At 39.0% G+C, this 19,931-nt stretch overlaps 1 protein-coding gene across 3 annotated transcripts; it reads right to left on the bottom strand.

The window, feature by feature from the left end:
- Positions 1–1,084: 1,084 nt before the first annotated feature.
- On the bottom strand, positions 1,085–19,407 carry arhgef15b (Rho guanine nucleotide exchange factor 15b). Of its 3 annotated transcripts, none has more exons than XM_067524849.1 (16): positions 19,090–19,407; positions 12,781–13,302; positions 10,227–11,195; positions 10,089–10,137; positions 9,768–9,817; positions 8,535–8,809; positions 7,100–7,260; positions 6,859–7,011; positions 6,447–6,576; positions 5,140–5,214; positions 4,734–4,826; positions 4,488–4,642; positions 3,463–3,630; positions 3,229–3,314; positions 3,047–3,151; positions 1,085–2,593 (listed from the first exon to the last, which is right to left on the bottom strand). In XM_067524849.1, exons 2-16 carry the CDS (start codon positions 13,199–13,201, stop codon positions 2,424–2,426), a joined length of 3,060 nt encoding a protein of 1,019 aa, XP_067380950.1. In that variant the 5' UTR covers positions 13,202–13,302; positions 19,090–19,407; the 3' UTR covers positions 1,085–2,423. The 3 variants fall into 3 exon arrangements, with proteins under 3 accessions (XP_067380950.1, XP_067380951.1, XP_067380952.1); XM_067524850.1 differs by having other exon boundaries at positions 12,781–13,295; XM_067524851.1 differs by lacking the exon at positions 19,090–19,407 and adding an exon at positions 11,367–11,504 and having other exon boundaries at positions 12,781–12,919.
- Between the last annotated feature and the right edge of the window lie 524 nt (positions 19,408–19,931).

Here is a 19,931-nt window from a genome sequence, read left to right as displayed (position 1 = left end):
TAGTCCTCCAAAAAGTCCTGCAAAAAGCACTCGTGTTTACTGATGATATAGTGATGTTTTTTAGCCACAGATATTAAAATTTATTATTAGATTTATTTTATTCACCTTTTATTAAACTTTTCTCCTCACCAGGTTTTTGACTGCTTCCAGCTCAACACTCCACCCCCAGTCATGTCTGCCTGTCTGGCCCCACCAAACCATCCAGACCCTTTCCGATCTGGGCCACATCCCACTCGAGACCTGGGCAGTCCCATCTGGGGAATTTGTGCACACCACCATCGAGTGCAGCCAAACTACGTCATCCTCCAGCTAACACAGGAGGAGGACCAGGCTGTTACTAACCTCCTGAAACTGCACCACCAGAGTCTATCACAAAGTTCTGAGACATTCAGTTCTGCACAAACGGACGTTTCCGGTGTTGTAGAACCACCACAAAATTTCAACTCAAGCCTGTTCTACCAGAGAGCTGCTGACGGTACTTTAGATGAGGAAGCATACAAACCTTTGTGTAGTGATGTGCAGTGTGTGAGGGAGGGGCAGCAGGGTGGAGGCTGGTCAGATACAGAGCTTGATGTTGCAGACACTCTGTTGAATGGCTTCATTCTGACAGAAAAGGACAGAATCTGGGGCCAAAACCCTCATAAATCAGCAGGCACACTTCCTGATCCACGTCCTTATGAGCATCATGGAGATTCGTCACTGAGCACTGAGGCTTTACCTGCACAAGTAACTTCTGGTTTAACACACAGTGACATTGGTAACATCAGCTTCAGTGGTGCCAGGGAGGACAGGGAGCAAGGCTGCAGGGATGTTAGGTCTACTGAGGACGGGCTGGTCTCCGGAGAGATGAGGGAACGGATACTCACAGATTCAGAGAGGGATGCTTTGCATGTACTCTTGAGCCTTGGGAACATGGGGACTTTGGACATGGTTCAGTGATTGTGATAAACTTTGGGGTTATTTGCCCCAAATGTGGTTTTAAACAGGTCCATTCACCTTTTGTTAATATGAAAACTACTAGTTAAATTCTTTTTGCACTGGTTGCTGTAAAAAAGTTGAATGACTTTGTGTGAAATATACCTCAGAGATGGTTTATTTTTCAAGGTTGAGAATTTATTTCCCACTTGAAAGAAAAGAAAAACAGTATTTTCATGTTTGTATTGCACATAAACCTTGTTTTCTAACAGTATTCAATAAAAATGACCCACAGTTGAGCCTCTTAAAAAAGAAAAAAATTAGGTTAAAAAGACATTTAAAAAATTTAAAAGCACTACACCTGTTTTAAAAAAGTGAATGTCCTACTCATTATTCACAACATATTATACAGTTTATCCAGAAATAATACAATGTCAACCCACAGGGGGAGCTCCAGTGTTAGTCCACTGACAAAAACTAAACAGTACAGCTACTGAGATGTGACAATGTCTCAGCCCATATGTACACACACTGAAAAACTTCATGTTCATATTACAAGTTGATGTGCAGTTTCTGTGTTATTCTAAGGCACCATTAAATCGTCCATCATGTGTTGCTATAACACCCTTGTATCTGGGCACCTTGTAATTATTGACATGATTGTGCACATCAGGAATTTATAACTTGACATGAGAGGGGTTTACAGGAACACAGAACATCTTCCTGTGTAGCATTTCTGGTATTTATACAATGTGGCCAAACAGTGTCTGGAATGATCAGCATGTCTATTTATCATAAGGGAGTGTTAATGAAGGGGTACTATACATGCTTACACCAAGAAGAGGTTAAAGGACAGGTTCATAGTTTTTCAAGTCTGGTTGCTTTCACAAACACCAAAACAGGTTTTTCATGCTTTTTTTCCTTTTCACATTAATGCCATGCGTTTTCAAGTGGTTTAAAAAAGATCTTTAAAAGTCTTACATTTATTTGTCATGCTAATAGATCTTTGCACAGTACAACAATGTGTATTGAAGGCTTCAGCTGACTCAGTTAATCAAGAAATTGTTAGTGTACTCCCTGTGTTTTTCTGTTAAGTTGCAGGAGGAAGAAAAGTATCAAACTTGAATGTTGTACTACAAAGGCAGCGACTTTAGAAGATATCCTCCAAATGAGATAAGATAAACGAATCCCTTTAAGAGTGTATTTTGTCTCCCATCACTTACATAGGAATCATCCTGAAGGCCTATGTTAACATGAGTAATGATCCTAAGCAGGCAAAACCTGTTTCAGTGTTTATTAGGCCACCAGAATAGGCCTGAAACCTCTGAACCTAAACTCCAGCTCTCCTGCTTTAATGCAATGAATACAAACGCACACCACGTAGTTCCTTTCAGAATCGGAAGATGGTCTATTCCACTGGATAGATAGAGGATGATAATGCCCTCACTTGTCTCCATTGTTGACCTTTTTGAAAGTAATTAAATGTAAACATCCTGTAACCATTCATCCTACTGCGTGTTGACATACTTGTTGTTAGTGAATAAATTTGCAGCCTGTATGACTCTGTAGCGCTCCCGGATGTTTCGCCGCCTCACGTGCTCATTGGTGATCTCTATGACGTATCTTACGGGGAACCAGCCCTTCTGACCGTCGGACAGGCGGCTGCCTTCGTACCATCCTATGAGAAAGATAAGAATTGGGACGAGGGGAGCGGGAGGAAGGAGGACAAACAAGGTTTTTTGTTTTGTTCATGCAAGAAAGTGAAAACATCAATGAACTGCTAAGGTGGAGGGTTGAGGATTGGCACAGTTATGAGAATGAGGGTGTGTAAACAAATCGAGGAAAAGGGTTATGTTACAAAGTCATGTCAGTACATTAAACCTTTTCAACAAAAAACCTGTCTCTCCTGCATTTTAACCCATCTTAGTCTACTTGGATAATGCTAAGTGGAACAATAATCACGCTACACAAGCATAGACTGATATCACTTTCAGCTGCAGACCTGTGATTGGTTAAAAAGGAAGTATATAAATCCTAAAAGTGATCATTTTGTCGCTTGGTTTGCCAGGCAGCCTGATTAATAAAAACAGATCAATGTTTCTTTTTCGATATTCCCCTTGCGCGGTCTTACCCTCATTGGTTTTGCGGATGACGTTTATGATTTCAGTTGGCTCCAGGTTGAGCTCGTCTGCCTGCTCGGCGATGTACTGCTCCACACACTGCACCTGAGGACAGTCTGACACACAAACAGAACCATTAGGAACAAAATAATCGAAGACATTTCTGTGTGCATGTGTGTGTGTACTTCTTTACCCCAGTCTTCATAAATCACTTCGTCCTCTTCTGTGTTTGCTTTGGTTGGGTTGGGGAAAGCTGCCATCCACCTATCCATGTCTGACCTGTTGATAGAAAGAGTTAAACACTGATTATCATGGCATGGGAAATGTCCAACGTTAGGACACCTTTCAGTGTCTGCAATGGGCCCTTGAAGCCTTGTAGCCTTGTCCTCTGTTGCAAATTGAGGCTTTTATTTTGTTAATGACGTACTGTGTGGGAGCTTTTAACAGCCGCTCCATCATGCGTCCCTGGTTGTTTTCCAGCAAGATGAGGCAGAAGCAGTGATCATAGGGGACGCTATTGCCTCCACCTTCCTCCACTGGCTGCGCCTGCACCAGGGAGCGATGGGCGTGGTCGACAACCACAAAACGCTCGGCACTGTCCAAGAAAAAGAGGTCAGTCAGTTTTAGGGTAGTGCACTAGATATTTAATCAGGCTAGAATGGAAGATGCTCTTGATTATCATCTGTACAGCAGCAAGATGAAACACTGTTCTTTTACTGCTGTCTGTGTCTCTTCTCAAACTCTACTTTCTGCCAGATTTAAGAGTCTGCTGTCAGTTTAGAAATAATAACACACTGTTGTAATAGCTGAATTTTCTAGTAGCGAGTTGTCACATGGGTCATTTTTAAAGCAGAATTAGGAACTGCTTTTAACGAATCTAAACCCTCACATAGCTATGATGTTAGCAAGGTTAATCATAAACCATCATTTATGACCTTGAATGTAAACTGCAGAGCTGTAACTCGAAAAGATAATCTCTCATGAGGCTTGTATAAAACATGGGCTAACAGGCTAAAGTGGATCTATTGTTTCCAGCACACAAGACCTAAATGACACAGCAGTGAGTGACACCTCACTTAAATGGTTAACAATAACATATTTCCCCTATATATGTGTGTGTGTGTGTGTGTGTGTGTGTGTGTGTGTGTGTGTATATATATATATATATATATATATATATATATATATATATATATATATATATATATATATATATATATATATATATATATATATATATATATATATATATATATATATTTCATGTAACCGCATTAAGAAATTTAATTTCTTATAATTATATTTTAAACCATTGGAAACAATTGCATCACACAATCATCAAACACGTGTTCTTTAAAAGTCATATCCAAGAATTAAAATGTTGATGTCACTCACGTCTGTAGTGTAATGACTTCTTATTTGTTTGTTATGGTGTCATTAGTTATGCCTCACCCCTTCTTGGTGGCGATGATGAGCAGATCATTAAATAGGAAGAGGCAGACACTGTTGAACTTGGCTCTCATGTTAAAGATAGTTCCACCTTTGGACAGTTCCTGCAGCTCTCCCTTTTTCTCGAGGTATCGAGATTGAGAGATGATCGGGATAGCCTGATGACGACAGAAGGCAGACACATTTAGTAGAAAGTCCAAATGAGCTGGCGGCAGTTAAAACTCATTAAAATATTGTTTCTTGAGTTACCTTGAGCTTGTCAAACTCCAATGTTTGAGACACTTGGATCAGCTCCTCCATCTGCCTCATCTTTCCCACCTCAGTGTTACACTCATCAATGATCTGTGTGCGAATACAAGAGTTAAAAGAAAACAGACCTCATCACCTCATTATATAAAACCTGGCTGCGTCTCAAAGGGGGTATAACATTCATTCCTTTGACAGAAATCCTCCCCTGTTTGAACAAACTCAATATCACACTGCTTTTGTCCTCATTGACATGTATGACTCACTGTCACCATGCAGGCCATTCAGTAGGAAATCCTTTACTCAGACAATGGCTTAGATTACATTTCCACAGGCATGCAAGGCATTCAAGAGTCAAATTATATGCATTTGTAGGCAGTGGGTGGAGTGAGGAGTAGAGGGTGTTTACCTTCGATACTGAAGTCAAAGCCTTGGAGGCCAACTCCTCTGCTTTCGTCCTCTCCTTTGTTCTTTTCAAGATATTCTGCAACAACAAACAACAGCTTTGTATTTCTGCAAGGGGCAAACAGAATCAACAGCACACCTACAGTACATGTATACAAGGTTGAAGGGACGCTGTCTGCCTGTGTTTACAGGTCAAGAGGAAGTGAAGAGGGAAGCACACTGAATTTAGGACATTCTGATGTCAATAGCAGGAAAGGAATTATACAAAGTGTACTTTGGCATATTTTTAGACATTTGAGGAAAAAATAAATTGTTGCACGAGCCATGTGCATTGTATTCCCGCTGAAGCTTAATCTTTACATCTGTGCAAGGAGAAGAAACAACTAAAGCAAAAACACAGTTTCACAGACGTACAAAGATTCCAAGCCACAAATATATTTAGCAGTAAACGCACATTTCATTCCCAATCAGAATATTTGGGATTTTTTTTTACCTTACAGAGAAGAGTGATAATAAGTAACAATGTACATTTAATCAAGTATTTAATCAACAGCTGAGGTACTTTTACTCCACTATAGTGCAGAGGGAAATATTGCACCTTTTAATCACTGCCTTAAATCACATCTAAGTTTAGATTAGATGTAGATTATGTAGTAGATTCCTAAAACAAAATATAATCAATAAACAATAAATGATGATGTATGATGTGGATTAACTACCTGTCAGTACAAAAAGATAAAGTTAAAACTAGCTCCACTTTTACCAGCTGCTGTCTAGAATTGTGCATTCAAGAGCAAGTTCAATAGTGTTTAAAATCCTGTATTTGCATTTGGGGAGTACATTTTGTATGTGTATTTAGTACTTCAATTTGATTAAATAATCTGATTTGGTACTTGTACTTGAACCTTTATGGTAGTATGGGGTGTTTGTGTACTTTTAGTGTCTACCTCTGCTGGTGTCTGTACCATAAGTATTCAGCTACAGCCAGAAGCCATTAGCTTATCTTAGCATAAAGGTAGCCTGGCTAAGTTTGTAGTTAAAAATACTCATACCAATGTGATGTAATGCAAATGTTGCACTGTGCATTCTTTTTTATATCTCACTCCCTTCCTCACTGCTTGTAAGTATTTCATTCCAAATTTCATGTCATCATATTACAACTGCCGATTTAAATTCTTGTCTATGTTGCGTTTTGCATGTGATACTATTAATATCATCACATCACATTAATATTATTTGGTGTTACATTTATTATCACAGCAAACTATATATTAATTCTTTACAGAAATATTTCTCTGTCAGGAATCTCACCTCAATGAGCATTTTGAGGCGTGTTATTCTCTGGAAGGGCAACAGCAAAAAGGACATGAAGGGCAGCCGCTGGCACTGAGGTGACTCTTGGAGACGAGTGATGACAGAAGCAAACGCCACGTTGTTCTTCCTGTCAACACGTACACATACACATACACCTGCTTAAGTATCTACACGTGCAAAAATGAATGGCATGTGATGCCGCTGTAACATTTCTACACTTGTGGAGCAGAGAGAAGTAGGATTCTTATTTAACAACAACCTCCTGCAGACGAAGCAAATCTGATATCTGCATTTGCTAATTAATTCCTGCCTTTGTTTCCACTTATTCCTTTAGTTTTCCATCCACAGACAAAACCTTAACAACTGAGTTCTCAGAGAGCCGAACCAGATTCAGATTGATGTTTCTTACATGAGCTTGGTGAAGATCTGCTCCTGGTAGATCTGGTTGCGAACATAGTCAATGTAGGCATGAAACTTGTGCTGGGCATGGTAGTAGATAATGTCACAGATGTCAGAGAAGACCACCTTCTCGAATATGCGGTCCTCCAAGTGTTTTAAGAAACTGCGGGTTCAAATAGCACAGGTTTCAGTTCCTATCATAAAACACCTTATTAGTTCCTCGCTTCCTCCCATCCTCTGTCGTTTCTCACCTCTCGCTGACCTCTTGGATCCTCAGGATGTTGGAGAAGAGAGTTTTCTTGTCCCTGATGATCAGTGTTTCCTCCAGCTCCCTGCTGTCCAGGAAGTGTTCGGTCAGGACTCGCAGTGATCGGAGGTAAGAGGCCTCTGATGTCAAAACCTCAAACATACTCTGTCAGGGAAGGGAAAAAACATACCTAAGTAACTAATAACTCCAGCTTTAAAGGTTTCTATATCCAGCTTTGTTGCTGCAGTCTAAGAGCAACTAATAGTTGGTGGTTTATCCAAAATGTAACAGCACCTGCTGAATAACTCATATCTGAACATTTCAAAAGATTATCAAAGGTGAGCAACAGTGACAACAGTGAGAGTGACTATTATATGTCACAATTAATTTGCTAGATTTTGTTAAATTTAAGAGATGTGGAAGAAAACAGGAAGATGAGGTAACAGGCAGAAATATCACATTTAAAATGGCCCATTTAAATGTCACAGTTTTTCTTTCTGATGAGTTACCTATTTCATTGTCTTAACCAGAAACTTGATGTTAAATTAATAAAGGAAATGAAAGACAAACTTGATATTTAATGTAATCATTTTTGGAGAGTTTTGTTTTTATTCAGGTACTGTAGAAAATAAGAAAAGACATAGAATATAATTATTATTTTGACAAAAACATATTTTTGATTAATTTAGATTTTATTGAATTATTGGTTAAATATATTGTTTTTCTGATGGTTCCAGTTCCTCATGTGTGAACTAATAGTGCTGTTGTTTAAACAAAACATTTTATTTTTGAAATACGTTTTTTTATGTTTTCTCGTGCTGTATAACATCAAATGTTTTATCAGTCAATCAGAAAAGTAATTGTAACATTAACAAGAAAATCTGAACTAGTTGCAGACCTTTGACATATTTTTTCAATACTGATAATTCTACTTAATTCTCAGTTCAAGTATCTTAGACTACAACCTGATGCTCCTTTCGATCCTTTGTTTAATCAGTCTTGTACTACATACTATCGATTCAGTTTTATTGACTTATTACTTGTTTATTCTGTTCAATTAAATCCAGTTTGGGCTGGACTTGATTTAATCTACGCCATGGTTGGCTCTCTGCTGGAAAAGGCTGGGTCTTTCTGGTTGATAATGGAAACAAAACAGCTGCACCTTCTGCACTTTCTGTTTTTTGAAAGACCTTATCTAATGTTGGAAAGTTAATTCTGTAACTGTGAAAGCTTTCATGAACTCCAGATGGGGAAAATCAGTATCACGTTACAGCAGTGACGAGATACAGTGAGGGCGAATGGGCTTTAATTCATATTAGAACATCACATGATTACTTTGTGATAGGGATTATAACTTGACACTGCATCTCCCATAGCTCTTCTTATTGCATTATTGATTTTTCTACATTAGTCTCCTCTCCTCTCTTTAAATCTCTCACCTCCTGGTATTTACACTCCTCGGAGGTGAGCTGGTCTAGCACTCCGCTTTCTCGTACGGTCGAGAGGTCCTGCCAAAGGGTGCTCTGGCATGGGCTGGGCACGGGGCTGGCCCTTGGTGGTCCATTTCCAATTGCACTACCACATCCAGTAACAAAGGGAGGAGTAGGCAAATCCATAGCATAGTCCACACTAGTCTTGCTGGTGTTACGGCAAACTGTTTGCCGTTTGATCTCCTTGTGGATGACAGAGGCACGGTATGTCTGGTACAAAGGCTCTGAGAGGAAACAGGAGATGCTCCAGTAAATAACCAGTAAACATTCCTAACACATTCCGGTGATCATATTCAATCATTCTGAGCATATTTGATCTCAAGACAACAACAATAACAAAAATAAAACAAATATGGTGTCTCTGACCTGGCTCTTACTTATTTGAAAGAACGAAAGAAGAAAAAGAGTGTTTTCTGTATTAGTACACCAATATTTTTTGATGTGAAATATGGCCTTGGCCTTCTGCTATTCTCTCTTTATATGTCACTTATTGGCTAAATTAATTTGTATACACAATATTAATTTCCTCTGTTATGCTGATGATACTCTGCTGTATGTGTCTGTAAAGGCAGATGAATGTTTTCAGTTTACTAAATTATAACTATTTTTGGGTTTGTGTATTTCCTTTTTCAAAGTAAGGGTCAAGTAAGGACAGAGGGTGCTATATGCTGTGCAGATAATAAAGCCGTTGTGATTTGTTATAATGGGTTACAAAAGTAAACCTTGATTTATTTAATGTTGCAGCCAGTTCTGTGTCACAAATACTATCCACCTATAAACTGGAGCAATGAGTTAAAATTATATATTAAATTTAATATAGTGGTCATGCCATCATTTTCTGCAGCACATTGCCACTTCTGATGACTAAACTCAATAACCAGTTCATTAATAAATCAAAACTTGTACCCCATAACAAATCGCACATAGTACCGACTGTACCATTAATACAGGATTGATAAAATGGGATAGAATTGGAAAGGTTTAGAAGAGTACGACGCAGATGAAATGAATGACTAAAAAGGAATAGTTTCCTCAAAACACACAAAGAGTTCATTGAAATACAAACTAACATTGGCGTTCAGTTATACCTGGTTATAATGGTACGTGGCTGCAGTAACATGCTGACATTATATCTTGTTAAAACTGTTACAACCAATACTTCCAGTATCTTTTCGTCCCTACCGTCTTGCAGGCGGGACTCCCAGTTTGAAAACAACTCTCTTCGGAAACCACTAAAACAGAAAGTGTGAAGAGAGAGAAAATGATCATCCAGTGTGATGATGTGAAACCAAGTTGTCAAGAGCGTGAATGAGTGAATGACACATCAGGCACTGGCAATGCAGAGAATATATGTTAGTAGGATTAATTCATAGTTAGCTTTGGAATTTCTATAGGATTTATTGGTAAATAGAAAAATACAGATTAGAGAATATATTAACAGTTGGATTCTTTTGAAAATAATGAGTGATGTGTGTGATTAGATATTGTGCAGTGGTAACTTACAGCTCCTCCACACTGCCCTCTTTATCTCCTTCACTCCCTGCATCTTCTCCTTTGAAACAAGACAAATTAATGGCATCATCACGGTTAATCATTTTAGCTCACCTTAGATGGGGGTAATGCTGTGTGCTTAGTACAAACCTTTTTTATGTGTGAGGGACCACACTGATGCACTGCTGAGCCTTCTGGTATCTGTCTTTAGTGGTGGAGGTGGGGGTCTGTGAGGCAAGAGGGGGCTGGTTGAGGCTGGAGTGGCAATGGCGCTATTGTGGCATGACGGTAGCAAGGTGCGCCACTCCTCCCTGGTGGGCTGAGGGAGAGCGATGCCACCTCGGTGAACTGGGTTGAGGCTGCGGCCATCTTGAGTGAGGGGAATTCTTGGCGGAATGGGAGGTGCCGCAGCATTTGGGCTTGATGCGGGCACACTTTTCGCCTGAAATTCAGATGATGGGTCTGAGGTGCTGTAAGTCATCTTAGCGCGACGGGCTGGCTTGCTCACTTTAATTAGAGGAATGTCCAGCTCCTTGCAAACAGCTGTGGTTTTTTTAGATGTGGGATCAATCATGGGAAGTGTACACTCATAAATATTTTCTTCTTCACTTCCGTCAGGTTTATGGTGGACTGGGGGCGACTGAGTTCGTTTTGGAGGAACGGGCGGCGACTGAGAGCGAGTGACAGCAAGCGAGTGGAAGACAGAGTGTGGGCCGGGGTCCGAGCGCCTCCTGACACCCTCAGATATCAACACATCCAAAGATTGGTGGAACTTTACTTTTTTACTCTCCTCAGTCACAGAAGTCCTGTCCACCTCGTTCCTCACCTCACTGTCTTCTTCCCGTCCTCGCTCTACCTCCTCATCACCCGATGAATCCTTTTCATCCTCCTTCATCTGAGTTTCCTCTTCAGTCCCATCTTTCTCTCCTCCCCCTCCCTCCTGCTCACCATCCTCCACGTCCACGGGCACCCATATTAGCTTCATGCCTGGTCGCTGAAGATGGCACATACAGCTGCAGCTTGAATCGCAGCAAGAACTTAGCAGTGTGTCTGGAATGTGCTCCGCCTCTGATTCACCTCCTCCAACCAGCTGAACCTCCACTTCTTTTCCATCAGGCGCTGCAAGAGAAAGAATCAACAAAGATTAACTTGACAGAAATGTTTATGACAAGGAAGACGTCCCCGTGTTGCTATAAAGAAAACTGTCAAACATTAAGATGTGTGGCATGAGTTAGATGTTTCCTGTCTACTTTTCTCCTACATGTAAATGCCCCAGAGAGAGCAGCTCACTTTGATTAGGAGCCTTTTTTTCTCCATCTGCTTTTATCATCGTGGCACAAGCCATGCTGACTGCTGAGTCAGCAGCTCATTACTGTGTGGTGATGTCTTCAAATATTCATGCGAAGTCTGGAGCGCTGCATGGGAGTCCTCCAATATGTACATAAGAAAATTAGACAGGTTGAGGAAAGAGAGAGAATGGAGGGTTTTATAGGTCAGTGAGTAAGAGGATGAAAGACAGAGAAAGCCTCAGATGAAAGTGGTGATGACAGGAGGAGTTATGCATATGCCAGTCAATTCAGACATTTTTTTTAAAATATATTTAAAGATAAACAGGAAATCTTACTGTTGTCTGATATTTTATGGTCTAAATTAGTTCAAAAATTACTAAATCAAAACATAGTGAATGTGTTTTATGGCTTTCCTAATTACCAAGAAAAACACGTCTAAACGTGTTGCTGATTAATGTTCTAATGGCAAAGAATGAGCTCCTTCTGTACTTATTGCTTTCTGTTTCTCACAGGGAACCAAAACCAAGAAGTGATAACTAAGTACGTCTAACTGAAATGGGAACTATTTATTTAGACAACTAGTTAGGTGCCAATTATTTGGGTTCCCTTTTTGTCGAGCAACGTGACACTTCAGGTAAACTTCCAAGAAAACGAGCCACAGATTGAAACCTAAACAATCTCCCTGTGTTTACAGCTGTAATGTCAGCAACAGGGGCCAATGTAAAGTCATACACTAAGACATACTTCACTCTCTGACGGACAAACAGCAGCAAGCAGCACTGCCTTAGGAAAAGATCCTGACTACTGAAGATTTAAAGATCAAACACTCATATGCAATGATGATGATTTGCATCAATAACAAACAGTACTTTATAAGGAATGTGTTCTTTCAGTTTTATTATTGGGACACACCTTTGATCTAAAACTGCACTCTAGCTTGTAAAATTTCAGTTCATATTGTGCATTATATAAACTACAAGCAATGGTGTAATTTGCTCTGCTCACTACACGCTACAACTGGTAACTCTAAATGTGAGCTCTGAAAGGCAGCAGGTTAAAGTATGAAAACATAAACAATAGACAACAACAAAAAGTATAGCAAAATACACAAATAAAAAAAATTATTTTAATTGCGAATTAAAATGGGATAATATTTTGAAAGCTTATATATTATGGATATTGTCATTAAATATGGTAAGGTATGTGGGGTATTTGCAATATGGCTCCTTTTTACCTACTTACGATCTTTAAAGTATAATTATTTTATGTTATACAGGGGTCCAGGTCAGTGATTTGATTTGTCACACAGCTTCCGAAAGCCAAGTGAAACCTGCTGATTAAGAAATATGAAAAAACAGCAGCCAAAGATAGAAACACCTCTACAATCCCGGAGCAAAGTGGAAGCTAAAGAATACCTGATCGACCTCCTGCCACACTGACATCGTCCCTCTCATCTCCTCCCAGTTGCCCTTTCTGCTTTTTCAGCACCCGGCTCCTCTTTAGAGGCAGTGGCGGCACCTGATCTTCTGCTTTCTGAAGCAGCTGACTCGTGATACATGGTTTGGGCTTCACTCTGGGTGGACTTTTGAGCTGCTTAGTTTGTGCGGGTTCTGCTGTACCATTGCTGGGTTGTTCGTCAACAGAGTCCTGTTTGCTAAACTTGTTCACAATCCTTTTTACATTCCCGCCAGAGAGGTGTGTACTGCTGACATTCTCTTCCAGAGTGCAGGAGATGGCTTGTGTTGAGGGTTTTGGTGGGATTTCTGGTCTTGGTTTGGTGTCCGCTTTCAAAGGTGAAGACGACGTAGGATGTTGGGATGCTTCCTGGACAGACATAGTGAGTGGAGGTGGTCTTCGCTTACAGTGTTTCCCTCCCAGTTCTGACAGAGGTCCGGCTTTGAGGCTAAACTTCAGGGTGAGTCATCATCACCTGATGACTGAGGAAGGAGAAAGTAAAATAACATTTAAATTCATTTTGATTACATTCACAATATAAGGAAATAATCAATCAATGCAGCTTATTTTTAGGTTGACATCCTTCCTCCTTGTTGAATCTTTGTGTACAGGGAAAGAATATTACACTCACACAAAAAAGTTAACCTCATTTAATAGGTAAAATCATGCAGGATCAGGGCAACATTTCTTCAGTTTAATGGCTACTGCTCACTGAAGAAGCATTTTTAAATAAATTCTCATAAATTTGGGTATATGAAATATGTTATAACAGTTTTCCATTTCCAGTTTAATTTTTATTTTGATAATTTTTGCAGCATTATTGGATTTAAATCAGAAGTCCTTATAGTTTAGTTTATTGCACAGTTGTTTTCTATTTTGCTTTAGTTTATCATATTTTATCCATGATTATCAACGATATGGAATGGGTTTATGTGTAGGGTCGATGACACAAATGTAGTATCCTCCACAACTACTGGCAATGCAAATACATTTATGTTTGCTGTACAAATGGAGTCAGGTAAAAAACAAGGCTAAAGCCAATAGTAGTCCATCCATTTTTCATCTATTATCTGTCCCAGTGTTATCGCGATTAACAGACAACCACTTACACTCACGTTTACACAGACAGGCAATTTAGAGTCACCAATTAACCTAACATGCATGTCTTTGGACTTTGGGAGGAAACTGGGGTACCTGGATGAAACCCACACAAGCACAAGAAGAACATGTAAACCAACACAAAAAGCTGATATACTAGCAGCAGCTAGTACCAGAAATCTGCCAAGTTTACATTTTTCACGCTCTACACCTGCATATTTTTTTAGGCTTAAAACTTTTGTCTTAAACCACAATGAACCCTGACTCAACTGAGGCAGCTTATCAGATTTCCCACAGCTTTGGAGCCAGATTTGGCTTTTTACAGCCTTTTGCTACACGTACAGCAGTACTGTCAAAAGACTTTGAACAGACTTTGATGTGTAAAATTGGTGGAGGATCAGAAGAAAAAAAATTTTTTTTCTTTGTTTTTGCTGCTGGCCTTAGATCTGGGGAAGTTGCAGTTACATACTGAAGGCCTTTAACTACTGGGTTAGTGGTCTTCAAACTTTCGTGACCCTTTAAAAAAGGCATGATTCACTTTAATTATAGCAATTTTGTATAGATGAAATAAACATTTACAACAGGAAACACACACAATTCAATATCAGTTGTTTTACAGTTTAATCCTGAGATCAGACTTTGAGCCCTTTGTGACAAATGTTCCGCTGTAAGACTTCTGAGGAAAATGAACTTCGCACATTAGGTGCAAGTAGATTCCTGGTAGGGACACATTCCAACAATTAAACCAAGAGAGAATGTAGAACCAGCTAAGTACTGTAGTTGTTTACAGCACAACAAGGTGACACAGTGAAGCCAAATGTGACTACAGACCATTTATATTATTACCTGACATAACCCCATTAATTGTTATGTCTAAATGGCTCACAGCTCAAAGTATGACATTAATAATTAATTAACTACTTTAATGGCTGGGAAGTTTCTGCAGCATCAGGACAGGAATCAAACATGGGATTACCATTTCAGGGAAGAGTTCAAATAACAATCAGTCAGTCTATAAAAAGTCTGCAAAAGCAGAGATGAGATCATATTCAAGTTTAATGTCTGCGTAAAACTAACTAAACGCTGAATAATAAATGTCAGTGCATGTTTTGTTTTCTGTTGATTAATTTGTCATGTCTGTGCTGCTGGTTCACATTTCACTCTCTCTTATGACAGTTTTTTATTCATTACACAACAGCTCTACACAATTAATAGTTAACCGCTGTTTAAATACAATAGTACATTAATAACCACTCCACCCTGTCCACTGTTTCTCTGACAGGATACACAGCTTCAATCAAGTGATCCGACAACATTTCAGTATTTGCATAACTTGCAACTGTACAGTTGTTTTTGATATTAAATTATTTTATTTTGTTTAATCTATTTTTTACACAAACACAAATTTGAACTTATGTCTTTCTACATTAAAAAAGGCACTTATAATAAGGCAGTTGGTCGAAGCATGTGAACCCTTTTTTCAGTCTGCACGTCTATAAAAAGAAACATGATGATAAAGTGAAATTCAATTTCCATTCTGAGTGACCAAATGGCCAAATGTTTTTTGATGTGTGGGCAACAGCTGATGCAACACCAAACCAAATGTGGCTTTAGTCATCATCTGACTGAAGCATAAAATAGACCAGCAATACAGAAAAAGACGTTTCCGCACCACTTTTGTGAGACTCAATGATGAAAATTTAGCATGTAGCTGCATGCATCTAAAGTAGGACGACGCAATGTCACGTGGCTGCAACACACAACAACTGTTAGTAGGGACTTGTGTTCAGCTGGAAGTAGCACCAGCAGTGTGTCTCTATGGATCACATTTCAACAACGATTTGCTGAAATGAAATTTTCTTTTGAAAGACTAACTGATAAATGGTCAGATTGTTTCAGAACAAATGCTCTAATGATTCGTACCTATGAATGATTACAGAGATTAAACTCAAATTGAAAACACACTCACTGGCTGCAGCTGCTTAAATGAAAACGCTCATCTTTTCTCTATAGGTTGATGGGAAAAACTAAGCACTTCAATAGCAAGCAATAGAATGAAAAAAGATATGAAATTGCAGCTTATTAGCAACAGGATTGTGACTTTTTTTTGTGTTTGCTCTCAATGTACTTACACATCGAGAATTTTCAGAAGACAAATGACATACAACTAAAAGCTCAACACTGGAATAGGGTAACCATAGCCAGGTAAATATTATCATAGAGGTAATAATGAAAAACAAAATAAAATGTCTATATTTAAGTGAAAGTGCTAGTGTAAATTGTCATCAGGGCAAGGATGCAGCATAGCTTATAAAGCATACTGGAATAAATACTGAATGGAAAATGAAAAGTGTCATTTGCATAAGTTAAGTAGTTACTGTGTAGTACATAGAGTATAGCTCTACACACAATGTGGTAAGGTTCCTAATTGGCAATAATGATTGTGATGAATCACTTGGGGCAGTATTTGACCGACACTTCTTTCAAAATTTTCTAAAGGGGTACTCCACATGTTCTGCACGTTGATTTGTCATGAGTTTTTTTTATGCCAGATGCCCCTCCTGCCATAACCCTTATGCTGGATGGCCTTACTGCCGTGATCCTCCCATTTTATCCGGGGGACCCTTGGTGCCTGGGCGGGGCCACACCTGGTAGGGTGAGATTGGAATCCGCGGCCTTCTGTATCCCAACATTAATGCTCCACTGAGCCACCAGGCCCCCTGACTGTTAATGTCATTAAATAACCCTTATTAATTATCAAATGATGCTGACAGGGTCATCAGGGTTATCTAAGCTGAGGCTTGGAGTCTATAGATTTGTATCAGTCTGTGTGTAAGACCTGTGAACTTTGACAGATTTGGTTATGTCATGGTTGTGTCATTTAATGTCATTTGAAGTCAGATATGGTTAGATAAAATCCTTTTTAGACTTAAAGTTGTATTACCATAATGTTTATATAAGCTAAAATATTGTTATAATCATGTAGGAGAAATGCAGAAAAAACTAAGAATGAAAACTTTTTTTTGCTTCATTAATAACCCCGTAATCACCAAATAAAATAAATCAAATTTTTGTTAGCATTGTGCTAGATCCCACTCCATTTTTTCGCTCATGCTGCTAATGTTAATTTACAAATGTACATAATGCATTTGCCACAAACACCTTAAAGACTAAAGGTAAATTTCAATGTCTTGAAATGAAAATGTGTTTGCTTTTCTGTTTGCAACACACTTTACCCCTGTCTGCTTACTGGATCACAGATCAGAAGATGACCCAAGTCTGGAGTTGGACCCTTTAACAGTCAAATAAGAGACAAGTTGAATTACAGTGTCATTGGAGCCATGCTACACAACAAAAGTCAGGGCAACTCTCAGCTACTGCTACTTTGATTTTGACCATTATTTTTTAAATCTTTCTCATAAGATTCTTAACTTTGCCCCTTTATTCAGACATTCACAAAGGGCCCTGCTGCTTTACAAAAGATTAGAGTCTGTTCATTAAATTTTAGTGCCAATAACAGACAATATTATAAGAACTAATACCGGCAGATATGAACAAAAATCCAAGGCAGCAGTTGGCTATCATGTGTTTTCGACATCACTTGCTATAGTCAGTACCTCACAAGCAGCAGCTGTTTTAATTGAAAAGGTGCACCAGCTGGTCAGACCAGTTTGAAGGAGGTGCACAAGCTCAGTCAGTAAGCATATACGGTAATAAAGAGACAGACATGGTTTTAAGTTTCACTCTGGAAGAAAAATATTTCTAGACTGACAGACATCCACAATTAAAATCATTAAAACAAAGAGGGCAGAGAATGTGGGATATGAAACCATAAGAAAGGTCGTACTGTAATCAAACACTATACATATTTTCATTTTCTATTTACTCCTTTTATTGTTCCTGTTTTTCTAAATCCTAGTTTCACAAAGTCGCAGAAACATTTTGAGCCACTTTGCGGATTAAAACTACTCTTAACCTATTTCATGATTTCAGTAATATAACACAGCAATGTACTTCACTGCATGTGTGTATGTGGGTGTAATGCAGGTCTCTTCAGGTTTAAGCTTTGGCCCTTTAGTTATTGTCATTGTCCACAGAGTGAGGTTGTGTACCCATCACAAAACTTCAGCTACTGTGTGTGTTATTGCACTTATACTGAAGACGTTCAGAATTCAAGTCTTTTGTCCCCCTTTGCTGTATTGACCTGGTTAGATCAATAGCTGATTCCTCCAGTCTGCTGGACTGTGCACAGACTCAGGCTGGGTCAGTGGGCCACCCATTCAATCCATTAGGTGTGTTTGCCCTGATACATCCAAAGCATGTCAGATATAGTGTGAACCCTTTAAACCAGACCAGCCTCGAGAACAATCCTTAAGTGAGGGAAAGAGGGTGTCCATTAACACAATGCTGTGTGTGTGTGTGTGTGTGTGTGTGTGTGTGTGTACAGTATGCCATCTGCTTTAGACTCTAATGGGTCAGTGTGAAGCCTACATAAAAGGGGTACGGGGGCTTTAAGAGAACTAGTCTTGTCTGAATAGACCCAACCACTGTAATTGTGTGGTGTGTCTGTAAGCTCCACGTTGGCCAGGAAGAGGGGACGGAAAACACACTCTCTCTCCCTCACACACACACACACACACACAGATACACACGAGGTGCGGCCATGCAGGAAAGAAACAAGGATTTGGTGTTGTGTGGTGTGGTACAAGAAAACTCACCTATGGATGTACAAACATAGATTTGTTGTTTAGGTCTTACAACATTGCTATAAGAACGCCATCACAAGTTTAACACTTTATTAAAAACGCGTTTTCCAGTATAAATATTAATAGATTTAATTGCGTTTTATGTGCAGACTACTCATAAAATGTTCAAAATCTCTGTCTGTGTATATTAGTCCTACTGTTATGTTGTATGTGGCTTAACCTATAGCGTTTACCTGCGTTGGTAAATTAGTAACTCCATATTTGATAAAAAGAGGATTTGCTAGAAATGGCAGAAGGATAAATATTACTTTACAGGGATTCCTGTGATTTTTATTATCTCTAAAAGGGCATTTCTATCAGGGAACAGGTGCTTACAAACTCAAACGTGGTCCGATCAAACCGCTCCTGCTAAACTTCAAATAATGATCTTATCATATTTCGTTGAGAATTTAAAAAAAAACTCACCGGTCTTTTCCAGACGTGTTTGGATGTGTTTCTTCAGTCATTCGCCTCTAGTGTTAGCAGTCTAACATAATGCAGCCCGGCTTGTTAAGACTGGAAGCTTTAGGTTTAAATCGGTCCTGGGCGCAGTTTCCTTACTTTAAACTCCACTCGTCCCACGGAGAAAAAAGGTCGTTAAAGATAATGTTGCGAAGAAAATATCCACAAAGTAAAAAAAAAAACTGGTGCAGAATTTTATTGTTTCTCTGACAGTATTGTCTGAGCGCCCATCATCCCCCTGTTGTTCTCTGGTCTTTGTTACCGGCAGCGTATGTGAGAGAAGAAGACTGAGACCAACAATTAACAGCCCAGAGGCTGAGACCGCTACATTACGTGAAGTGCAGTGCGTCCTCTCTGTCATTTCAAAATAAAACCCCGAAATAATAAAATGAGTAGTAGGTATTCTACAAATGGTGACTATGTTTTTGAAGTGGGGTGTTGTGGGAGACTATAATAATGATAATAATTGTATTTTTCTATATTTTCATAGAATAAAAACTATATATTGTTGTTATCATGTTACATCGGTTGAGTTATATTTCTCGTTATAACGAGATGTTTTTTTTCTGAAAAGTGGAAACAAATCCTCACGGTGGCAGCAATACGTTGCCGTAGTATTTAAATTAGTAAGCAACAGGAAAATTGTCTACCCTCAGCAGTTTTCCACCGTTCATTACTTTGCAGTTTATGATAATAATAATAATAATAGTAATAATTCATTTTATTTATAAAGCAGTTTACATTTGCTAACAAATCTCAAAGTGCTACACAAGCGGATTAAGACCAGGAATAAAACATAAAACATG

The sequence above is a fragment of the Channa argus genome, chromosome 12 (genome assembly GCF_033026475.1).
Source record: "Channa argus isolate prfri chromosome 12, Channa argus male v1.0, whole genome shotgun sequence".
In the NCBI taxonomy this organism is placed as follows: Eukaryota; Metazoa; Chordata; class Actinopteri; order Anabantiformes; family Channidae; genus Channa; species Channa argus.
This window is presented reverse-complemented; position numbering and strand designations above follow the sequence as displayed.

Coding starts and splice junctions, on each gene's coding strand:
- arhgef15b (XM_067524849.1), bottom strand. CDS start 13,201: ATGTCTGTCCAGGAAGCATCCCAACATCCTACGTCGTCTTCACCTTTG. Junction 11,196..12,780: donor TGTGGCAGGAGGTCGATCAG/GTATTCTTTAGC, acceptor TTTCTCTTGCAG/CGCCTGATGGAAAAGAAGTG. Junction 3,152..3,228: donor AGTGATTTATGAAGACTGGG/GTAAAGAAGTAC, acceptor TTTGTGTGTCAG/ACTGTCCTCAGGTGCAGTGT.